This window comes from Leptopilina boulardi, unplaced genomic scaffold (assembly GCF_019393585.1).
Source record: "Leptopilina boulardi isolate dan_hultmark-lab unplaced genomic scaffold, ZJU_Lbou_2.1 LbouV2_392, whole genome shotgun sequence".
NCBI classification, from domain to species: domain Eukaryota; kingdom Metazoa; phylum Arthropoda; class Insecta; order Hymenoptera; family Figitidae; genus Leptopilina; species Leptopilina boulardi.
In genome coordinates this window covers 3906413-3925534 of record NW_026137965.1, presented here as the reverse complement: position 1 = coordinate 3925534, position 19122 = coordinate 3906413, and the positions used below count along the sequence as shown (strand labels likewise).

At 28.5% G+C, this 19122-nt stretch overlaps 1 protein-coding gene across 1 annotated transcript in view; it reads right to left on the bottom strand.

Moving 5' to 3' along the window:
* Positions 1 to 17002, bottom strand: part of LOC127288605 (roundabout homolog 2-like) — a 327158-nt gene extending 310156 nt beyond the window's left edge. Inside the window, exon 1 of the mRNA XM_051316154.1 lies at positions 16270 to 17002. Coding sequence (XP_051172111.1) covers positions 16270 to 16330 — 61 coding nt within the window. The 5' untranslated portion in view covers positions 16331 to 17002. The remainder of the gene's footprint in view (positions 1 to 16269) is intronic.
* Positions 17003 to 19122: the final 2120 nt, after the last annotated feature.

The window sequence follows — 19122 nt, the reverse complement described above, 5'->3', positions numbered from 1 at the left end:
TTAGTACGGCCCGTTGGGGGCTACACAGTGGCTGTATATCAATGACATACCACAGAGGTGACCCCTAAAAGCCTTTCGGCGTTGCGGTTTTTTTTTTCAGATAGAAAAAAAAAGAAAGGGAGAAACATACAGAATCGGATCTTGAAGAAGCAAAAAATAAGAATTAAAAATCAAAATGAACAATCGAAACTTAATTGCACTGGGATAATTTATCTAATATTCTGCAAGACGGGGAAGTTTGATAAATTTATCTAGACATAAAACTTCTCGTCATTAGTATTCGTAATATCGATGTGGAACTACAACGGAGTGTTAGACAATTAAGGAAGTTTGCTGCTCGTATATGGGAAAAGGAAAGGGTATTTACCATTTCTGTATCTTAGGAATATAACGCAGCTCGTCACGTAACGTTCATATATAACACCCCTCTTCGCATCGGCAGAACTTGGCAATAAGCTTTCCCGAAGCAATCCGTCAAATCGACTTGAAACTTTCCAAACTGGAATTGTCTCTCTATAATAGAAGAGAGAGAACTTATGCGCGCCAAAACTTGTGTGCGATATCAAAATTTTCTCAACACAAAGCGCGTTATCAACACTAATGATAATGGTGGGAGACGGGCGTGCATATTATTTACCGGAGGTCGGCTACAATGAACGGTAATCATTATAAATCACTATAGCATTTCGTTATAGCAATGAATATATTCACTGTGGCGCTATCCGCCACGAGCCCGGAAACCTCTTAACTTCCTGTCGAAAACCCACTGTAGCTCCCTCGATACTCTCTCTCTCTCTCTCTCTCTCTCTCATTCTATACTCTCTGCTGGAAGCTTTGTCTCTGTTTCTCCCTCGCACATTTATGAGATGTATGAGTGAGTATGCGAGTGGTCCCTCGACCTCGCTCAACAGGAGGCTCAAATTTCACGGTATGGTTTTTGATTTTTAACGATTAGACACTCGTTTCATTTGACAAATTGGCTACAACAATGAAAAGTTTTTCGAAATTCGGGGAAAATTAGATTTCACAAATTCCACACTATTTATTAGATCCAATTTTTTTTTTGGGGGGGGGACCGAAAAATTTTAGCAGCAGGTCTCGGATTTAAAAAAAAACGTCTGTTTAGTACTCTCTAAAGAATTAGTAAACATTTTAATTAATTTAAATCAGTGATTCATTTTTTCCTTTTGAATTAGTTAATAGTGAAAAAAAATTACACAGAAAATTATAAGGTATTAAAATAAGCGTTGCAGCTTATTTTAATGCCTTTTAATTTTCTGTGTAACAGTAAAAAAAAAAAATTATTTCAGTACTTCAGATTTTCATGAGGTAAAATTTTAGTTTCCTTTTCCATAATAATTAATTCAGTCAGTAGTGTATTTTTTTTTCTTTTCTTTAGCCACGTCGCCGATATATTCATGAGGTAAATATGTGTTGTTCTCAGGGAATATTGAATTTGTAAAGAAATTTGTTTGGAAAAGAGCCACAAATAACACGTAAATGCATATTATATACAAATACATAAAATATTTAGCATCAGCATAAATATTTAAATGTCCCCTCCCTCTCTCTCTCTCTCTTTATTTAGATTTCATTCATAAAAACGGTCAACTAATATGATTTATTGGCTAATGTCAGATTCACTCGAAAAACAGAGATATGTATCAAATACTCTTAATTGTATATTCTATAAATCATAACGAGACATATATAACGCTTTTCATCCAAACGCACCCTATTTTTGTATATCACAAACGTTTTTAATACACAAAAAAGACCGGTTTACATTCCGTAAAAAAAAAAAATTTCGATTATCATCGAATATAAAAGATAACCGAAACTCTTTTATTATCAGACTATAAACATCAAAAATAAAATAAAATATAAAATGAAGAAACTCCTATAAATCGGCTATGAAAAATTTCGTTGCTAAATTCCAAAGCGCACACATGTTTTATGCAAACAACAACCACGTATCTGTTATGTATGGAATTCAATAAGTTTTAATTTCAGCATTGCTCGTATAAGAATTGAGCTCATTTATTAAGAGTAAAAGAACGATTAATTTCAAGGTAAGAAATCAGGTAGATATACGATTCAGTTTTTTCTCTCTCTCTATCTCTCTCACTGGTGTCGATAAAACGCTATTTCGGATTGAAGAGCAATTGCGCGACTCGTTCAGTAAAATACTAATGCCAAACGTAAAAATGAACGAGTCTGCAAATTTACATATGTAAATTCAATCCCTGCCATTAGCTTCGGACACAACACAGTACATAATGTTGTCGAGAGTGTTATTTCGAATTGGGCTCACACATTACAGAGATTTATCCCAGCAAGTTGACAAAAAAATACCAACAACAACTCGAAAATATTTTTCTATATAATTGAAATATAATGAAATACATTTTTTTAGCAATTATCATCTCTCGATTTAATGGGGGGGAAAGAAACTAAAAAAATTACAATTAGACACAATTATCGGATCCATATTGCGAGAGGCAACCATTGTCCATGTGCAAAGTTTTTCGCCTTAACGAACTTGACGCGTGTACCCTTGAAAATTTTCTATTCGAAAGAAGCCTGTACCGAGCAAGAGAGATAGAAAGAGAGAGAGAGAGTCGACAAAAAAAAATCAATAACAAAAGAACAATATCGATCTGACTCGGTGGGACGAGGTAGCACACAATGGGGACTCATTGTTCGTACCCTGAAGCTCGTGCCGATCGTTGTACATTGCACTGCTTACACAAAGGAGGTTTCACCGGTTTTTCAACCCCTGCACACATATATATATATATAGACTCTCGCACTTTTTTTCTCTCTCTCTCTTTTTCTATCTTTCTCTCTCCTGGGCAGAAAAAGGGGGAACTTTGGTGCATCATTTGTGCCCTTTCCATTCTATGTTACCTCCAAACGATGGGTGCGGAGTTGCACGTGTCAAATTCGACGTGCATTTGAAAATTATCAGTTCCATACGAACGAAGGTGCTGGTCTTTGTTATTCAACACAAAAATAATCGTCAAGAGCTTTTCAAGTTCAACAAAAGAATAATAATGATTCTATAATTATTTTTTTCTTTTTTTTTTCATATATACGACGACAACGCAATTTTTCGCAACTCGTTAGCCATTAATTGGTGAGCGGAGGAACTTCATCTAGATATCGTGAAAATTTTTCATTCATTAAATTAATAAATATTCAATGGCTTCTGTATTATTATTATTATTTTTTTTTTGTGCGAAGGGTAAAGTGAAAATCTGCTACTTATTACTCTCTAAATCTGAATTAGTGAAAATGTTTACTACACTGTAAAACGAAAGGTATTAATTTAATACCAACTTTAGGTACTAAATTGCCTTTTGGTTCTATTTTAATACCTAAAATTGGCACTATTTTGGTACCTTCTTTTTACAGTGTAATTTGAATTAGTTACTCACTTTTTGCTTCTGAATTAGTAAAATTTTACTAATTCTGAAGCAAAAAGTGAGTCACTAATTCAAATTAGTAAACATTTTTACTAATTCAGATTTAGAGAGTTAATTATTATTATTATTTTCTATTATATATATATATATATATACAAATATAGCGTTATAGTTATACGCGTGTACAGAAAGCGCGTGTCAATCAATATTTTTAGGGTGTCTATTCTAATTTCTGGTCAAAGTGGATAGTCACAAGCAGCTGAACTTCATTACAATAGTTTCGAATTTATATACGTTCGCCAAAAAATGGTTATATCAAATTATATTAAATTGGTCTCATATTGCCCACAATAATAATAAATTGAACAGATCCATTCTTTTAAAGAGAAAAAAAATGTGTTCCCTAATTCGAATTTCGACTACAAATAAATTGAACAGACTCCATTTTTTTTTTTTTAAGAGCAGAAAATATATTCCCTAAAAACTTTTGTTCGAATTTCTAGTGGATCTAATTTCTATTTTAGTTAAATAATTTTTAAAAAGCAATATTTTTAAATTTTTTACAAAGTAAAATTTTTATCAGTAAAATTTTTTTTCCATTTAAATTTGTCAATTATTTCTACATTCGAGTTTAGAGTAAATTTTGAAATAAAAAAAAAAAAAAAAAAAAAAAGATAAAATAAAAAAATATACAGGAAATGTAACGAGCGAAAAAGCAACATGTCTCTTATGTCCTCTATCCCTCTATCTCTCTATCTATCTCTCTCTCCCTCCCTTTTTTCCATGTTTTCCCAGGAAGTCTCAGATTTCAAGGTTTTCTTAGTATATACCAAAGGAACGTGCCTGTGATTGAGACCAGGCGACCCTATATAGATCGTTTTTCCAAGTTGAACTTATATTTCAGTTTTTTTTTCTTCCTTTCCAAGTTAATTTGTAAAATAAACCCAAAGAAATAATGTTTTTTAACGACATAGTTCAAAAAGGTTAGACAGACACAGTCAATTAGTAATTGAAATATAGAGACTAAAAAAATTTTAACTTCAAAAAAAATTCCAATAATACTGATAGTAATACTAAAAATAATCATACTAATAATAATAATAATAATAATAATAATAATAATAATAATAATAATAAAAATGATACTAAATACAAAAAAAAGTCTGGAATCTTGTAACAGACGATATATATATTTCTAGAGACCACCAGTGAAAATGATTCGAGATTTGTTAATCTCTAGAAAATCTCCTGGCAGATGGTACTTTGGAGAGAATATCTCGCACTTTCTGCAATATAAACCCGCCAATTCTATAAAGGAAAGCGTCGGTCCAAGAAGCTTCTTTGAAGTTTTTGTAACGTTACGTCTCGCTCTAAATCTTAAATAAGAAAAAAAAATCCCCTGACGCTTCCGTTCCTCGTAGGTTAATCGTTACGATCGTGCACGGGGGGTCACGCATTAGCCTCAAGATCTTGTTTTATTCGTATACATACAAGTGTTTGCAATCTTCGTGTATAACCAGCAACCAATACCGTTGCACATGCCGCAAGGGGTTTTACACCACTCTCATAGTGTGTGCACTCTAAAGTCACTGAGAGACCTAAAGCAATGTCTGCTAATCTTATAACAGTCCCACTATCTCTTTCTCTCTCTGTTTTGAGCCTAAAAACTTGTTTGTACAATACTCCAACAATTTTCTATATTCCTCGTTCGTAAAAATTAAAAATGTTTAGCAAACTTACACTGTAAAAAGAAGCTACTAAAACAGTACCGATTTTAGGTATCAAAATAGAACCAAATAACAATTTAATACCTAAAGTTGGTATTAAATTAATACCTTTTGTTTTACAGTGTAAAATGCTAAGCAATTTTTGAAAAATAACAAAATCTCCTAAATGGATTACTACCACAATTACAAGGAACGTGGCGACTTTATTTTTTTTCCGTTAAGTCCAAACCGACAAGGAAATGGATCCTAAAAAAATATTTTTTCAGGACATCTCATAAAATCTGCGGATATGTATTTGGAAAATTGAAAAAAAAGAAGGTCGAGAGAAGGAAGTGAATTGAATAATATGGTATTATGGATTAGAAACCCGGAAAGAAGGAAAAGCCCTTCTCGTATACATAAGGTTGCACGTTGTTATATATATATATACGTATTCGTGATATATGTTGATTTCGTCAACGTATCCCACCCTTGGTCACGCTACACTACCTGCGACGTCGTCAAAGACGCGATCGTGACGTGAACTCTTAAGTAAAAATCAACCCCCCAAGAGTGTAGGAGAGTTCCAACTGAAAAGTTTAGATTTCATTGCTTGATAAAACAGAAAAATTTACGTCACAAGCGGAAAAATTGCCGTTGAAAATGAAAATAAAACACAAACAATTTTTAAAAAATAATATTTATAATTTCGTTATTTATAAACTTATTTGAAATAAAATAGAAGAATAAAATTTATTCAAGCTACTTGTAAAATAAATGCAAATTTAAACTGTACAAAATTTTTGTCGAACAAAAAAATGCATTTCTGCAATGGCAGGAAATGGTCCTAAAAAAAACGAGTTTCGACAAAGCATCAGCCATGACTCTTATTATGCAAATGTCACGAGACGCCAACGCGAAACGCGTGTCACAACGGATTTTTGAAAGGAGAATCGACAAACCGGAAGTGAGTCGACAGTACTGACATGGAAGGTGTATCGCCTTACAATTCAAGTAGGCAGACGCCAACCCAAAAAAACAGTAGGAGATAATTTTCCACAATTTTCCTCTAAAATGGCAATATTTTCAAATACAGTATTAAAAAAAAAACTCTCATTTTACAGGCGAAAAGAAGATGCAAAATTTTCAATTTTCAAAAAAAAAAAAACGGACTTTAAAATGAGAAGCGTACGTTACTCATTTTGAAGTGCAACAATCATGATTTTGTCACTATAACCAAAATTTTATTAGTAAAAGCAATATTTTTAAAATCATTAATCTTCAAATGAGAATATAACGCAACTTACAGTTATGGTAGGGATTTTCATTAAATTTTGGTACAACATTCTGAGCTTAATACGCTTTGGCAACGGGTCTGTATGGGGGGGACAAGGCTATCCGAAGGCGTGTCTAATAGTCTGGTTTTAATGTCATATAGACCATAGATGAAATACGAAGGTCGCAAAGGAAATCTAGAAATTCTCCCAACGAGAGAATTTTTACCCCTGAGAAAATATTTTAAACTGAAAATTACGTAGAAATAAAATACGTTTTTAAAAAAAGCCTCGAAAGCGAGAAGTAAATCCAAATCGAAACAATTTTGGGTATGACTTTTTAAATTTCTTAATCAAAATTAGACATATTCTTTCACTAAAAAATAAAATAAATTCAATTTTTGTAAAATACTATTTCCATATATAAACTAGAAGAGACTTAAAACAGGTATAGAGGTATCATTACATTCATTGTGAGCCGTTTACGAAAGATTATACTCGACAAATTTCAGTAAAATTTTCGGTACTTTAACGACCGCAGGCACTGAAATAGTATTCGAAATCCCGTTGAAGCACCGGCAGGAATTACCTACCTCGCTCTTTGCGAATTCGTGGTTGGGAGGATGCTCTGCAAAATATTTAGGAGAGGCTCCCAACCACAAGGACTCTCGCAATGGGGATAACGAAGACGGAAGAGATTCGCGGTATACGTGCAATATCACACAGACACACACACAACGAAATGCATATATATATTTTCCTATGTATAACTAATCCACCGACTTGAACTTCTATTTGACTGTCATGTTAAAATTCTCTAAGTGGAAAACCTCCATTGTACAGATGGCACTTGCATAAAGATAATTCAACAAATAGAATTACAAAAACATGAGGTTTTGTAATTACATTCATTTCGAAAGGAATTTACATGATATAATCAAATATTTGTAAAATAATCAAATATATAATATAAATACAATAAAATCAGAATGTTTACTAATTTCCTTATAAATTTTTTAAATTGGAATAAAACTAAAAGAGTCGAAAATATATTTGTTATTTTGTCACATAAAATCTGGTAAAAGGCGGATCTTTTATAGCACATGTTCACGAATGTAAGTAGTTACGTGATTGAATTACACAAAAAAAAAAAAAAAAAAAAAAAAAAAAATATCTTCTACATTCAAAAAGAATTTCGAATAACTTATTCCGAAAGCAGTCGTCTAATTAGAATTCGACATTACACCTGCGATTATAATCAATCAGCGCCGCGAGAGAGCGTCGAAAAGAAATTTGCGCAGCTACCGAATAGTCCTTTGGAATTTTAATGAAATCGAGAGCTTTTCGAAGCTAAAGATATTTTTGTTGCTTGTCTTTTTTTTCTCGATGTGGGCAATTCAAAGCGATGCATACCAAAATTTGTTTTCAGAAAACGCACACGCAAACAAAAAGATTTGAAACACACAGAAAATTAAAAGGCATTAAAATAAGCTTATTTTATTTTAATCCAATTTTGCTTATTTTAATCCATTTTGATATTAAAATAAGCAAAATTTGATTAAAATAATAAGCGTTGCAGCTATTATTTTAATACCTTATAATTTTCCGTGCAAACAAAAAATCCATTAGTATAAAAATCTATATAAAAAGACAAATAATTTTAATAACTATGACAATCAATTATGAACAAACAGCTAATAAAATAACAAACAAAACAGAATATAAAACAATAAACTGAATGTGTCATTTACACACCGCGGATAAATTGATAACCTTAATAAAAAAAATTTCCGATAAAAATTTTTGAAAGATACTATGTCCTATATCTGTATATCATATTGATGCAGGTAATAATTTCAGTGAGAGAATTAAGAAAACTTGTTTTGAAACAGCAGGATACTGTATACATGGCGTACAAGATTAATACAAAAATCCCAATGTTTGAAAGCGCGCGTAAAAGTATCCTCTCCTATATACGCATGGGAGAGAGAGAAAGAGAGGGCTGGAGAGTCTATAATGAAATTGTCGAGAGCATGCGTTGGCGATATTTCATGTCAAGAAGCACAGTCAGTCTCTGTTCTCTAAAAACCTGCGATAAATAAGTAGTTTTTTTTCATCTTTTCTTTTTTTTTTTTTTTTAAACTTATAATAACCCTCACGGCGATGACAGATCCTCCTGATTCCACGGGGGCGCGTACCACATTTCTATCTTTAGTTGATATTTTCTCTCTTATATATATTATATATATATATATTTCTACAAGTGCTCGAAGGGAAGAACTAATTATAGATAACGATCGACCATATTAGTTTTTCTTTTTCAATCCACCTCGCAACGAATCTAATATATCTATCTGCCTTCACTATCTTTGTGTCCTATAACAATTATCTCGCTTGATGCTTTCTCTTATCAATATTATAGATATATTAAATATATAGGAAATAAATATCAACAACTGCAAAGTGTCGACACAAGTGTCATAAAATTTAACGAAAAGAAATTTTAACAGAAAATTTGTTATAAAAATAGTTAATAATAAATAATAATAAAAAAAATAATATTATTTAAAATACAATATATAAACTACTATTTGAATAAATAAAATAATTATTCTGTCAATTTTCTAAAGAAATAGCAAACGTTTTCATTGATTTCAATTAATGACTCACTTTTTGATTTTGAATTAGTTAAATTTTACTGTAAGTCGATATAGTAAATAATATTTTATTCTACTAATTAGTTAAATTTTAGATAGTAATTTTTTACTATTAGTTTAATTTTACTAATTCGATATAGTAAAAACTACTAAATACTTACATCTTAATAATTCGATAGTAATTTTTTTACTATTAGTAAAATTTTACTAATTCGATATAGTAAATAATAGTTTTTACTACTAATTAGTTACATTTTACTAATTCGATAGTAAAATTTGATTACTAATAGTTAAATTTTACTAATTCGATATAGTAAATATTACTAATAACTTAAATTTTACTAATCCGATAGTAAAATTTGATTACTAATAGTTAAATTTTACTAATTCGATATAGTAAATATATTACTAATTACTTAAATTTTACTAATCCGATAGTAAAATTTGATTACTAATAGTTAAATTTTACGAATTCGATATAGTAAATAATAGTTTTTACTACTAATTAGTTAAATTTTACTAATCCGATAGTAAAATTTGATTACTAATAGTTAAATTTTACTAATTCGATATAGTAAACACTAATAATTACCTACATATTACTAATTCGATAGTAAAATTAGTTTACTATTAGTTAAATTTTACTAATTCGATAGTAATATTTTTACTAATAGTTAAATTTTATTAATTCTATAGTAAAATTTTACTAATTCGTTATAGTAAATAATATTTTATACTACTAATTGCTTAAATTTTACTAATTTGATACACTAAGGGCTAATTTCACCGACTCTGGTTAATTTTACTAATTCGATAGTAAATAATTGTTTGTTCTACTAATTAGTAAAAATTTGACTACTTCGATAGTAAAAATTTTTTGTACTATAAGTTAAATTCTATAATAATTTGCGAATTCAACAAAAGCTAAAAGTAAATCACTATTTCGAATTAGTTAATAATACCATTTCAGATTTTTAGATAGAGAAGAGCAATCTTTTCATGAATCTTGTTAAAATTGTTGATTTTATTTACGAGATAATAATTAATATGCACAAAGTAATACGATAGCAATTAAAATGTTAACAAAATGAGATGGTAATTAACAAAGAAGAAAATACCAGTAGATTATAATATAATGCAAAATAATAATTAAAGATTAAAACTATTCAATACCTATGATGATGGTATTATCACAATATATATATGTCATAATTTGCAACACATTAAAAATGCTGACAATATAAAAACTCCTCAGATAATCAACAAAGGCTATCTTAAAAATGTTGCAACTTAATATAATACTTCCTTTTTTTAATCTGAATAAGTGAAATTTTATTAAATTGCTCTCAATTCTGTTTTATTATAACAGTTAATAAAATATTTTTTGATTTTTAATCAGTGAAATTCTGATAAATTAATGCTATAATATTTATATATATATATATATAATTATAGTTAATACACTGAAAAAAATGGAAAAACGAATAAAGTAACTTTTACTATACTTTGAAAGCGTAAAACCGTAACTGTCCGCAGTTACTGCGAATTTCTGTCAAGTTTTACTCCAGAAATATAGTAAAATTTACTATTTTCGGAGTTAATTTTACTAATTTTGGAATAATTTTTACTATTTCAGGAGTAAATTTTACTATTTTTGGAGTTTATTTATAATTTTACTTATTTCGGACTAAATTTTACTATTTCTGGAGTAAAAATTTGCTAGAAATGCGCAGAAACTGCGGATAGTTTGGGTTTTACTTTTAAAGTATAGTAAAAGTTACTTTATTCGTTTTTCCATTTTTCTCCGTGTATTAATTAAAAACACAGACAAAAAAGAAACAAAATACTTTTACTACTTCCAAAGTAAATCCTAATTTCTCCGTAATAGAAAAAAGAACTCCTAAATTAATAAAATCAACTCCGAAAATAGTATATATTTATTTTACTATTTCCGGAGTTATCTTCACTATTCTAGAGTAATTTTTGCTATTTCCGAAGCAAAAGTCGCCAAAACTAGCCTCCCACTTGGAAATATTCCCCGAAAAGTGCCCCCTGGAGGTTCTATCAGAATTCCGCCGGAACTTCCAACGTAATTCCATCGGAGTTCCAAAGAATTTCCGATGGGATTCCGACGGAGTTAGGACTCTAAAAATTTTGAAAAAAATTAATCGGAATTTCGTCGGAAGTTCCGGTGGAATTCTGATAGAACCTCCAGGGAGCACTTTCCGGGAATCTTTTCAAGTGGGCTTACTTTGCAAGTAATAAATCATTAATATTTTTTTCCATGAATCAGTCATAAATTAAAGTTAGAGTACCTACTATTTCCATGAATGAATAAGTAAACGATTAATAATGAATTGTAACTAATTCAAAAGTTTCTCTTTGATCTCCGTAAAAATTTGTCCCTTGGGATGATGTCTGTCGGAAATATATATATGTATATATATATATAGAGAGTGATTTGTTTTGCCCTAAAATTTCAATGAATGCTTTTGCAAGGGATATACCGTGTTGGTAAATGGATATCAAGCCATGTGTTGCATGTAGTTCAATGTCCATTTACACCGGAGATTTCCACATTAGACTATATATATATATATAGGCAATGAATGACTAGTTCGAAATATATATCTAAGGAGGGAAAAATCTCGATAAAGATTAGCGGGCAGGGTGTCATATGCGCATATACACACCCTTCAAAGTGTGCCGCGCGAAACTAGCTTTGCCTTTATACAATCATCAGATCACCAACCCTAATTCAATCTTGACTTTTTCCCTATCATATAAACTGTCGGGTATATTATCGCCTTATGACGACGACGACGACCTCGATGCTTCATATGCCCGAGAGTAGTTGAACCTATATTATGACAAGAGAAATACGCGTGCATATATATATGAATCGAGTATCCATCTGTGTCGCCGTGACGCACCATATGTTTGCATGGAAGATTTCCTAGTTGATATTATATATATTGTATATGAATTACATTATATTAATTAAATGTCAGGTAAATGTTCCCATATACTCGATATATTTCATGCATAATGCTCGCTCATAACATCTATACTGTGCATCTGTTTCGAAACTCGCTCGATATTGTTGATGTATAGACAATTATCTCTATTATGTTTGTAACTGACACTTAGTAATTAATACAATGGAGAGTCAAATTACTTTATATGTGAAATGCTTTTCTAAATAATTACAAAAGAAAAGTTTGCAAAGAAAAGATCTGTGGCGTCTGGAAATTTATTTCCACATTTTTGGACAATATAAACTTTATAATTATATTTTATATATTACTCTAATCTAAAAATGCACAAACATGTACACAAATACACACACACAAACAATATGTATTAATACAACATTTTCATTAATACTTGTAATTTTATGTATTTACAATATGGTTGTGCTCAGAATAGTTAATGTATCATAAAATCGGTCCGTTCAAGTAGCCCGGCAATGTACTCTGTACACTCCTTACCCTCTCTTTTTACACCTTTTCCATCCTTGTTCAACTACAATAATTTTCCTTAATTTTATCGTTTTTCTCTTTTCCCAAGCGTCGCTTTGAAAACCCTGTCGCCATTTTTTCAATTTAGTCTTTACCTAATTCTCGTCCTGAGCACAACCTTGCTCCGAGAGCAAATTAAATTTTATAATAAATATTTCTATTCTTGTTTTTAAATAAATAACTTTTGTGTTTTATTTTCGAAAGATACACGGGCGACTAAACTACGATTCGTTTTTGTTTTCATCTACAAGAAATTTTTGCTTCAGAAATAAAAAACAAATCAGGTCGAAAAAATTTATAAATGCTATATAATTAAAAAGATTCCTGAAAGGTCATGAGAAGGTGTCTAGTCTCTCTGGGCTTAATAGCGAGTTTGTACAATCTTTTTAATATCACGTGTATGTTTCCTACTGACAAAGATTAAAATGTTGTGGTGCACAAACAGTGCATTGTGGACGCGTCATTAATTTCCTCAGTCCCTAGTATACATATACACTCATTAGTGAACAGAAATACGTTCACAAAACAAACAAACAAAAAATGATAATTTTCATCTCCAAAACGTTATTTAAAAATTAGAACAATTTTTTTCAAGAAATTTTCACTAATTATATTCTTGAAGGAAAAGATTTTTTTTTTTTTTGGAAGACACGACCCTCTTTGGAATATTCGCAGTCAAGATATTCAAATCTAAATAACTCCGCCGGCTTGCGTAAATACAAGAACGAAGTATACTGGTTTGACGACAAATATTTACAAGAGACCACATCGTCCAATGACATGGGTATACGTGCATGAGAAAGATTCTCTCATATAGCCACCGACGCGAACATTTTTTTTTTTTTTGCAAACTTATTTGCTTAGATAATAATAATCAAGAATTAAATGAAGAATCGAGATTCTTATTCAAAATCAATTAAGTAAATATATCTTAAAAGCATATATATCAGAGTAATTATAAGTTATTAAAACGTGGTTTCGAAACATTTCATCTTTGAAACTATATATAATATATATTCGAGATATAAAAGGGACATATACAGAGAATAAGGAAGTCTGATAAGATATGTGCCTGCACCAACTGCTACAATCCTTTTACGGTCAAAGACTTAATTAGACTACTTGCTAATTAATGCCGACTCATGTATATGTTCCCGACTAAAACTCGACGTGTACCAAGTCTATAATTCTACACACCAAGTGCCGCAGGAGCATCTAGAAACTAAACTAAACCTTTACTATAACTAAAAATTATATCTAAAAAGAAATTCTAAGAGCAAAATCGCACTTAATGAGTAATTTGATGGATGTATATATGACTTGATTGAACGTTTCACAGGTACGATACTTAGAAGTTAAATCGATGAAACGGTCGGACAAAAAGAAAGGAGAGTTACGGGTGTATTTTACATATTTAAATTGGAAGTGTCGATTCCCTCGTTCTGGGGGATTGACAGCCGGCGGATCCCAGCACCCGTTCACCAACGAAATCTTTCACCAAAAGCAGTTTACTCACCGAGAGCCCTCTCACTTCGATATCAAATTCTGTCCAATCAGATTTGACACACACACACAAAGAAGAAAATCTTAACAGATCCCTTCAAATCAATGGGATATTTGAAAAATATTATCCAATCTCGGATATATATATATATAACAAGATAACAGGTTGATTGATTTTCCCAAATATATTTTCTATCCCAAAAAGAAACTCACCGAAATGAAAATAAATGAATCGGAATTAGTATACAGATAAAGAAAAGGAATAAAAATCCAGAGGACGATTTTTCGAAACAGAAACAAAACCGAAATACACTCTCTAAATCTGAATTAGTAAAAATGATTTCTTTTTTAAATTAGTGACTCACTTTTTGCTTTAGAATTAGTTAAATTTTAATGAGCCAAAAGTTTTGAACGTTCAAAATGAACAACATTTTTTTTATAACTTCTTTAAATACGAATTTTATTACAAAATATTATTTTAAATATCTAAAAAGAAGTTATTAATTTAATATTAGTTTAATTTACTGTTTTATTTTTTACATTGACATTATAATTTTTAATAATTTATAGATTGAAAAAAATATTTTGTTCATTTGAATGTTCAAAACTTTTGGCTCATAAATTTTACTAATTGTTAATAAAAGTTACTAAGAATTAGTAAAATTTTACTAATTCAGAAGCAAAAAGTGAGTCATTAATTCAAAGTAGTAAACATTTTTACTAATTCATATTTAGAGAGTATAAATAAATACACTGTAAAAAGAAGGTACTAAAACAGTACCGATTTTAGGTATCAAAATAGAACCAAATAACAATTTAGCATCTAAAGATGAGCCGAAAGTTCTGAACATTCATATGAACGAAATATTTTTTTCAATTTATAAATTATTAAAAATTATGATGACCATGTAAAATAAAACAGTAAATTAAACTAATATTAAATTAATAACTTCTTTTTAGATATTTTAAACAATATTTTGTAATAAAATTCGTACTTAAAGAAGTAGCAAAACAAAAAGTATTAAAGAAATTAACTAATCAAATAATTTAAATTAATGAAATATTTTTACTAGAAATAATTAGTTTTCAGACGAATTTTTATTTCTCGAATTAGCATTTGGCAGAATTTCTTTTTATACAAATTTTAATTATTTAAAATTTATTTATTATTTTTTAATTTTTTTAAACAAACTTTTGGCTCATACCTAAAGTTGGTATTAAATTAATACCTTTCGTTTTACAATGTATATAAATATAAATAACTTTAATATATGTTATTTTAAATATTAAATACATTGTAGAATTTACATTATTATGGAATGTGTTTATAAAGCTATAGCTAAAAATTATTGTAGATAGTATAAACTATATATGGGAACTACTTACTCACGTCAGAGACGAGACACAGAAAGTTATTTTTAAGAACGTAATATGGATTATAATAAATTATGTGTAACATCTATGTCGGTCCGAGCACTGGCTGCCTAGCAATCATAAATTATTCCATGTGCCATTTTTGTACTACCATATCGGAAACTACAATTATATTTTTAAATATACATTATTTGGACAAAAAAGAAAAAAAAGGAAATTCGGATGTAGAAACATTCAATCAACAGCTATTCTAACTTTTATATAACCTAAAAAAATGCTGCCCTTACGGTATTGCCATTTATGAAGATATTTTCAAATAATTAAGTATTTAACGTAATTATATACTATATACCAACCACCGTTCATTATAATTTTCTAAACAGAATTAAAATGACAGAGAAAACAAACAAAAATCTAATGTCAGTCATAAGACCAGATCCACTATTTATGCAAACTACATTTTCTCACACAATATTTATAATTAAAAATTTTTTTCATTAAAAAAAAAAAAGGGAAAAATATTTGCCAGAGCAAAAAAAGTAAAAACACTTTGAAACACTAAAATATAACCTTTAAAATGATTTCAAAAATTCTATTAACAGAATAACAAAAATACTTAGTAAAATAAAAAACGATTTCGAAAATTCTATTAACCGCATATTACCAAATAAATGAGAGCAAAAAATATGAATTTAAACTCAACAAGTTTTTTCCATCACTCTCCCTAAATGTAACGAATCACAAAAAAAATTCGCGCCTTTATTCTTGGAATTACAATCGAATAATTAAAAAAAAAAAAAACAAACCTTTAACGGAGATGACAAGTGCGATGAACAGCAAAAAACAGTTGATCCGTCGGGACTCCATTTTTTTTTCACTGATAATATCCAAAAAAGGAACTTGATCTCCAAATAATAAAAAAAAAATTATCACAAACTCATGATTAAAATTGTTGTAAAAAACACACAAAAATCACTCACTAATAGTATCCGAAAAAAAAACCGATCGAATTTACTCTCCACGAAGGTTAAACTTTCACGATCTGATTATTGTCGATCATATCGAGAAAAAAATTAGTTATCTCATTGTTTTGTTTTTATTGAAAATAAAAACTTAACACATGAAATAATCGCCATCTTGCGGCAATTAGCGAACGTCAATTTGCCGGGAAATTGTTGACAATTTACCAAAATTCAGACACGTTATTTTTCCATAAAACACTGTTCTCACTGAAAACGAAAAAAAAAAAAAACAATAAATGATCCTGGCACACAATGTAAACTGATATAGTAATATTTATTATTCACTGCATATTTTCGTAAAAAAACATGTTGACTTCAATACGAAAAAAAAAACTGTCACTTGAGCGGAAATTATGACACTTTGTTCCAGGTGAAAATTGTAACTTTATTAACAAAAAATCAAGTTTTGATTTGGTGTTCACAATAAAATGTTGTGAACTGTGAAAACGAAAATAGAGACTATACGATGAAAACGCAACTGTTGACGCGATGGTCAACTCACGACTGGGGATTGTTGGAGGCGCCACGCGCCGATTCGACTCCGTTCGATTAAACTCGACTACTCTCGGCTCTTGCACTTAGTCGCGCTTGCGCATTAGATAAATGCGCACGCACAAAATATTTTGCATATTGTTAATTATCATTCTTTCTTTTTTTTATTATAACAGAAAAATATATGAATATCAGATTATTGTTCATGGAAAATGAAATTTGTGAAATTAAATTTTTTTATATACTCAATAAATGGAATTTGACGTAGAAAAATGAATTATAAAATATCGGGTTTTTTTTCAAAATCCCTGATATTTGGCGCGAGTTTTCTGTAGTTTAATTTGAAAATTTGAATATAAGAATAAAATTATATTATTTTGAAAAAAAGTGTTTTATTTAACAAATACGGCAAATTAAAATAAAAAAAAAAACAAACAAAATAATAAATGAAGTAAATTATTTTCGAAATTTAAAATTTTAGAAATATAATAATAAATAATAATAATAATAAATCAACATATGTAATACAAATTACATTAATTTTTCAAAAAACATTTTAATCTATGAAATTTATTGATTAATTAATTAAAATTCATTTGTTGTAGTAAACAATAATGATTAAAAAATAAAAACTATTACAACTTATTTTAATTTAATACAAAATTTACGGTGGTAAAATTAATTAATTAAAATTTATTTATTGTAATAATAATTTAAAAAAAAATTAATCTATTGCAACTTATTTTTATTTAATATACAATTTTCTGTTAAAAATAATAAATTAAAATTAATTAATTATCTATTTTATGGTAATAATAATTAAATAAATAATATTTTTAAAATAAAAACTATTAATGATTAACTAAAATAATTTTGTTGCGAAATAATATATTGAAATATTATTATTTTTTTTTTTTCAAAAATTTTCTAGAAATGAAAACAAAAATAATAAAAATGTTTAAAGTAATTTTTCAATATTTTTCATCTATAAGATTTATTGATCAATTAATTAAAATTTATTTATTGTAATTATTAATAATATTTAATAAAAATAGAAACTTATTTTAATTTTAACACAATTTTTTGTATTAAATTTAATTAATTAAAATCCATTTATTGTAATTATTAATAAAAAAATAAATAAAAACTATTGCAACTTTTTTTAATTTTGACACAATTTCCTTTGATATTATTATTATTATTATTATTATTATTATTATTATATAATTATAAATGATTAACGTAAATAAATTTTGATAAATAATATCTTAAATATTAATTTTTTTCAAAATTTTCAAATGTAGAAATTAAAATGAATAATAAAAATGTTTAAAGTCAAAAATCAATTAATTAAAATTCATTTATTGTAATAAATAATAATATTAAAAAAATAAAAACTTTTGCAACTTGATTTAATTTCAACACAATTTCCTGTATTAAAATTAATTAATTATAAGTAATTAATATCCATTTTTTACAATAATTTTTGAAAAATAAAAACTTTTGCAAACTTGATTTAATTTCAACACAATTTTCTATATTAAAATTAATTAAAATCCATTTACTGTAATAAATAATAATTATTGAATAATAAAAACTATTGCAACTATATTTTAACACAATTTCCCGCGATCTCGTTATTATTATATAATCGTAAATTAATTACATAAATATAATTGATGTGAAATAAAATAATCATAGTTAATGAAGGAGTTGTAAAAAAAAAGAAAAAAGAAAGAATGTTCTTTCTTGTAATTCTGCGAATGAAAATCCTTTTAAATAGATTCCATTCCAAAAGAGTTTCATCCCATAACAAAAGATGCTCACAGAGTGCTTGTATGCGATAACGACCATTTGTCTGGAGGCATTGAAACACAAATGTAGAGATGGACCTCTCGACATAATCAATTTTCTTTTGCAGTTTGTAAGAGATTTCTTTTTTTTTCATTTCATTATAACCTAACTTCTACATATAAACGTGCGCACTTATACCCATATACATTTCATAATTGACATATTCAAGAATTTATGTTGAAATCATAATTCAAAATTTATATAAGTATATATAAGAGGGGGGGGGGCACGAGTCAAAAGAAAGAGAGAAAAAAAAAACGTATCGCGATGAAAGTTGAACCTTGTAAGGAA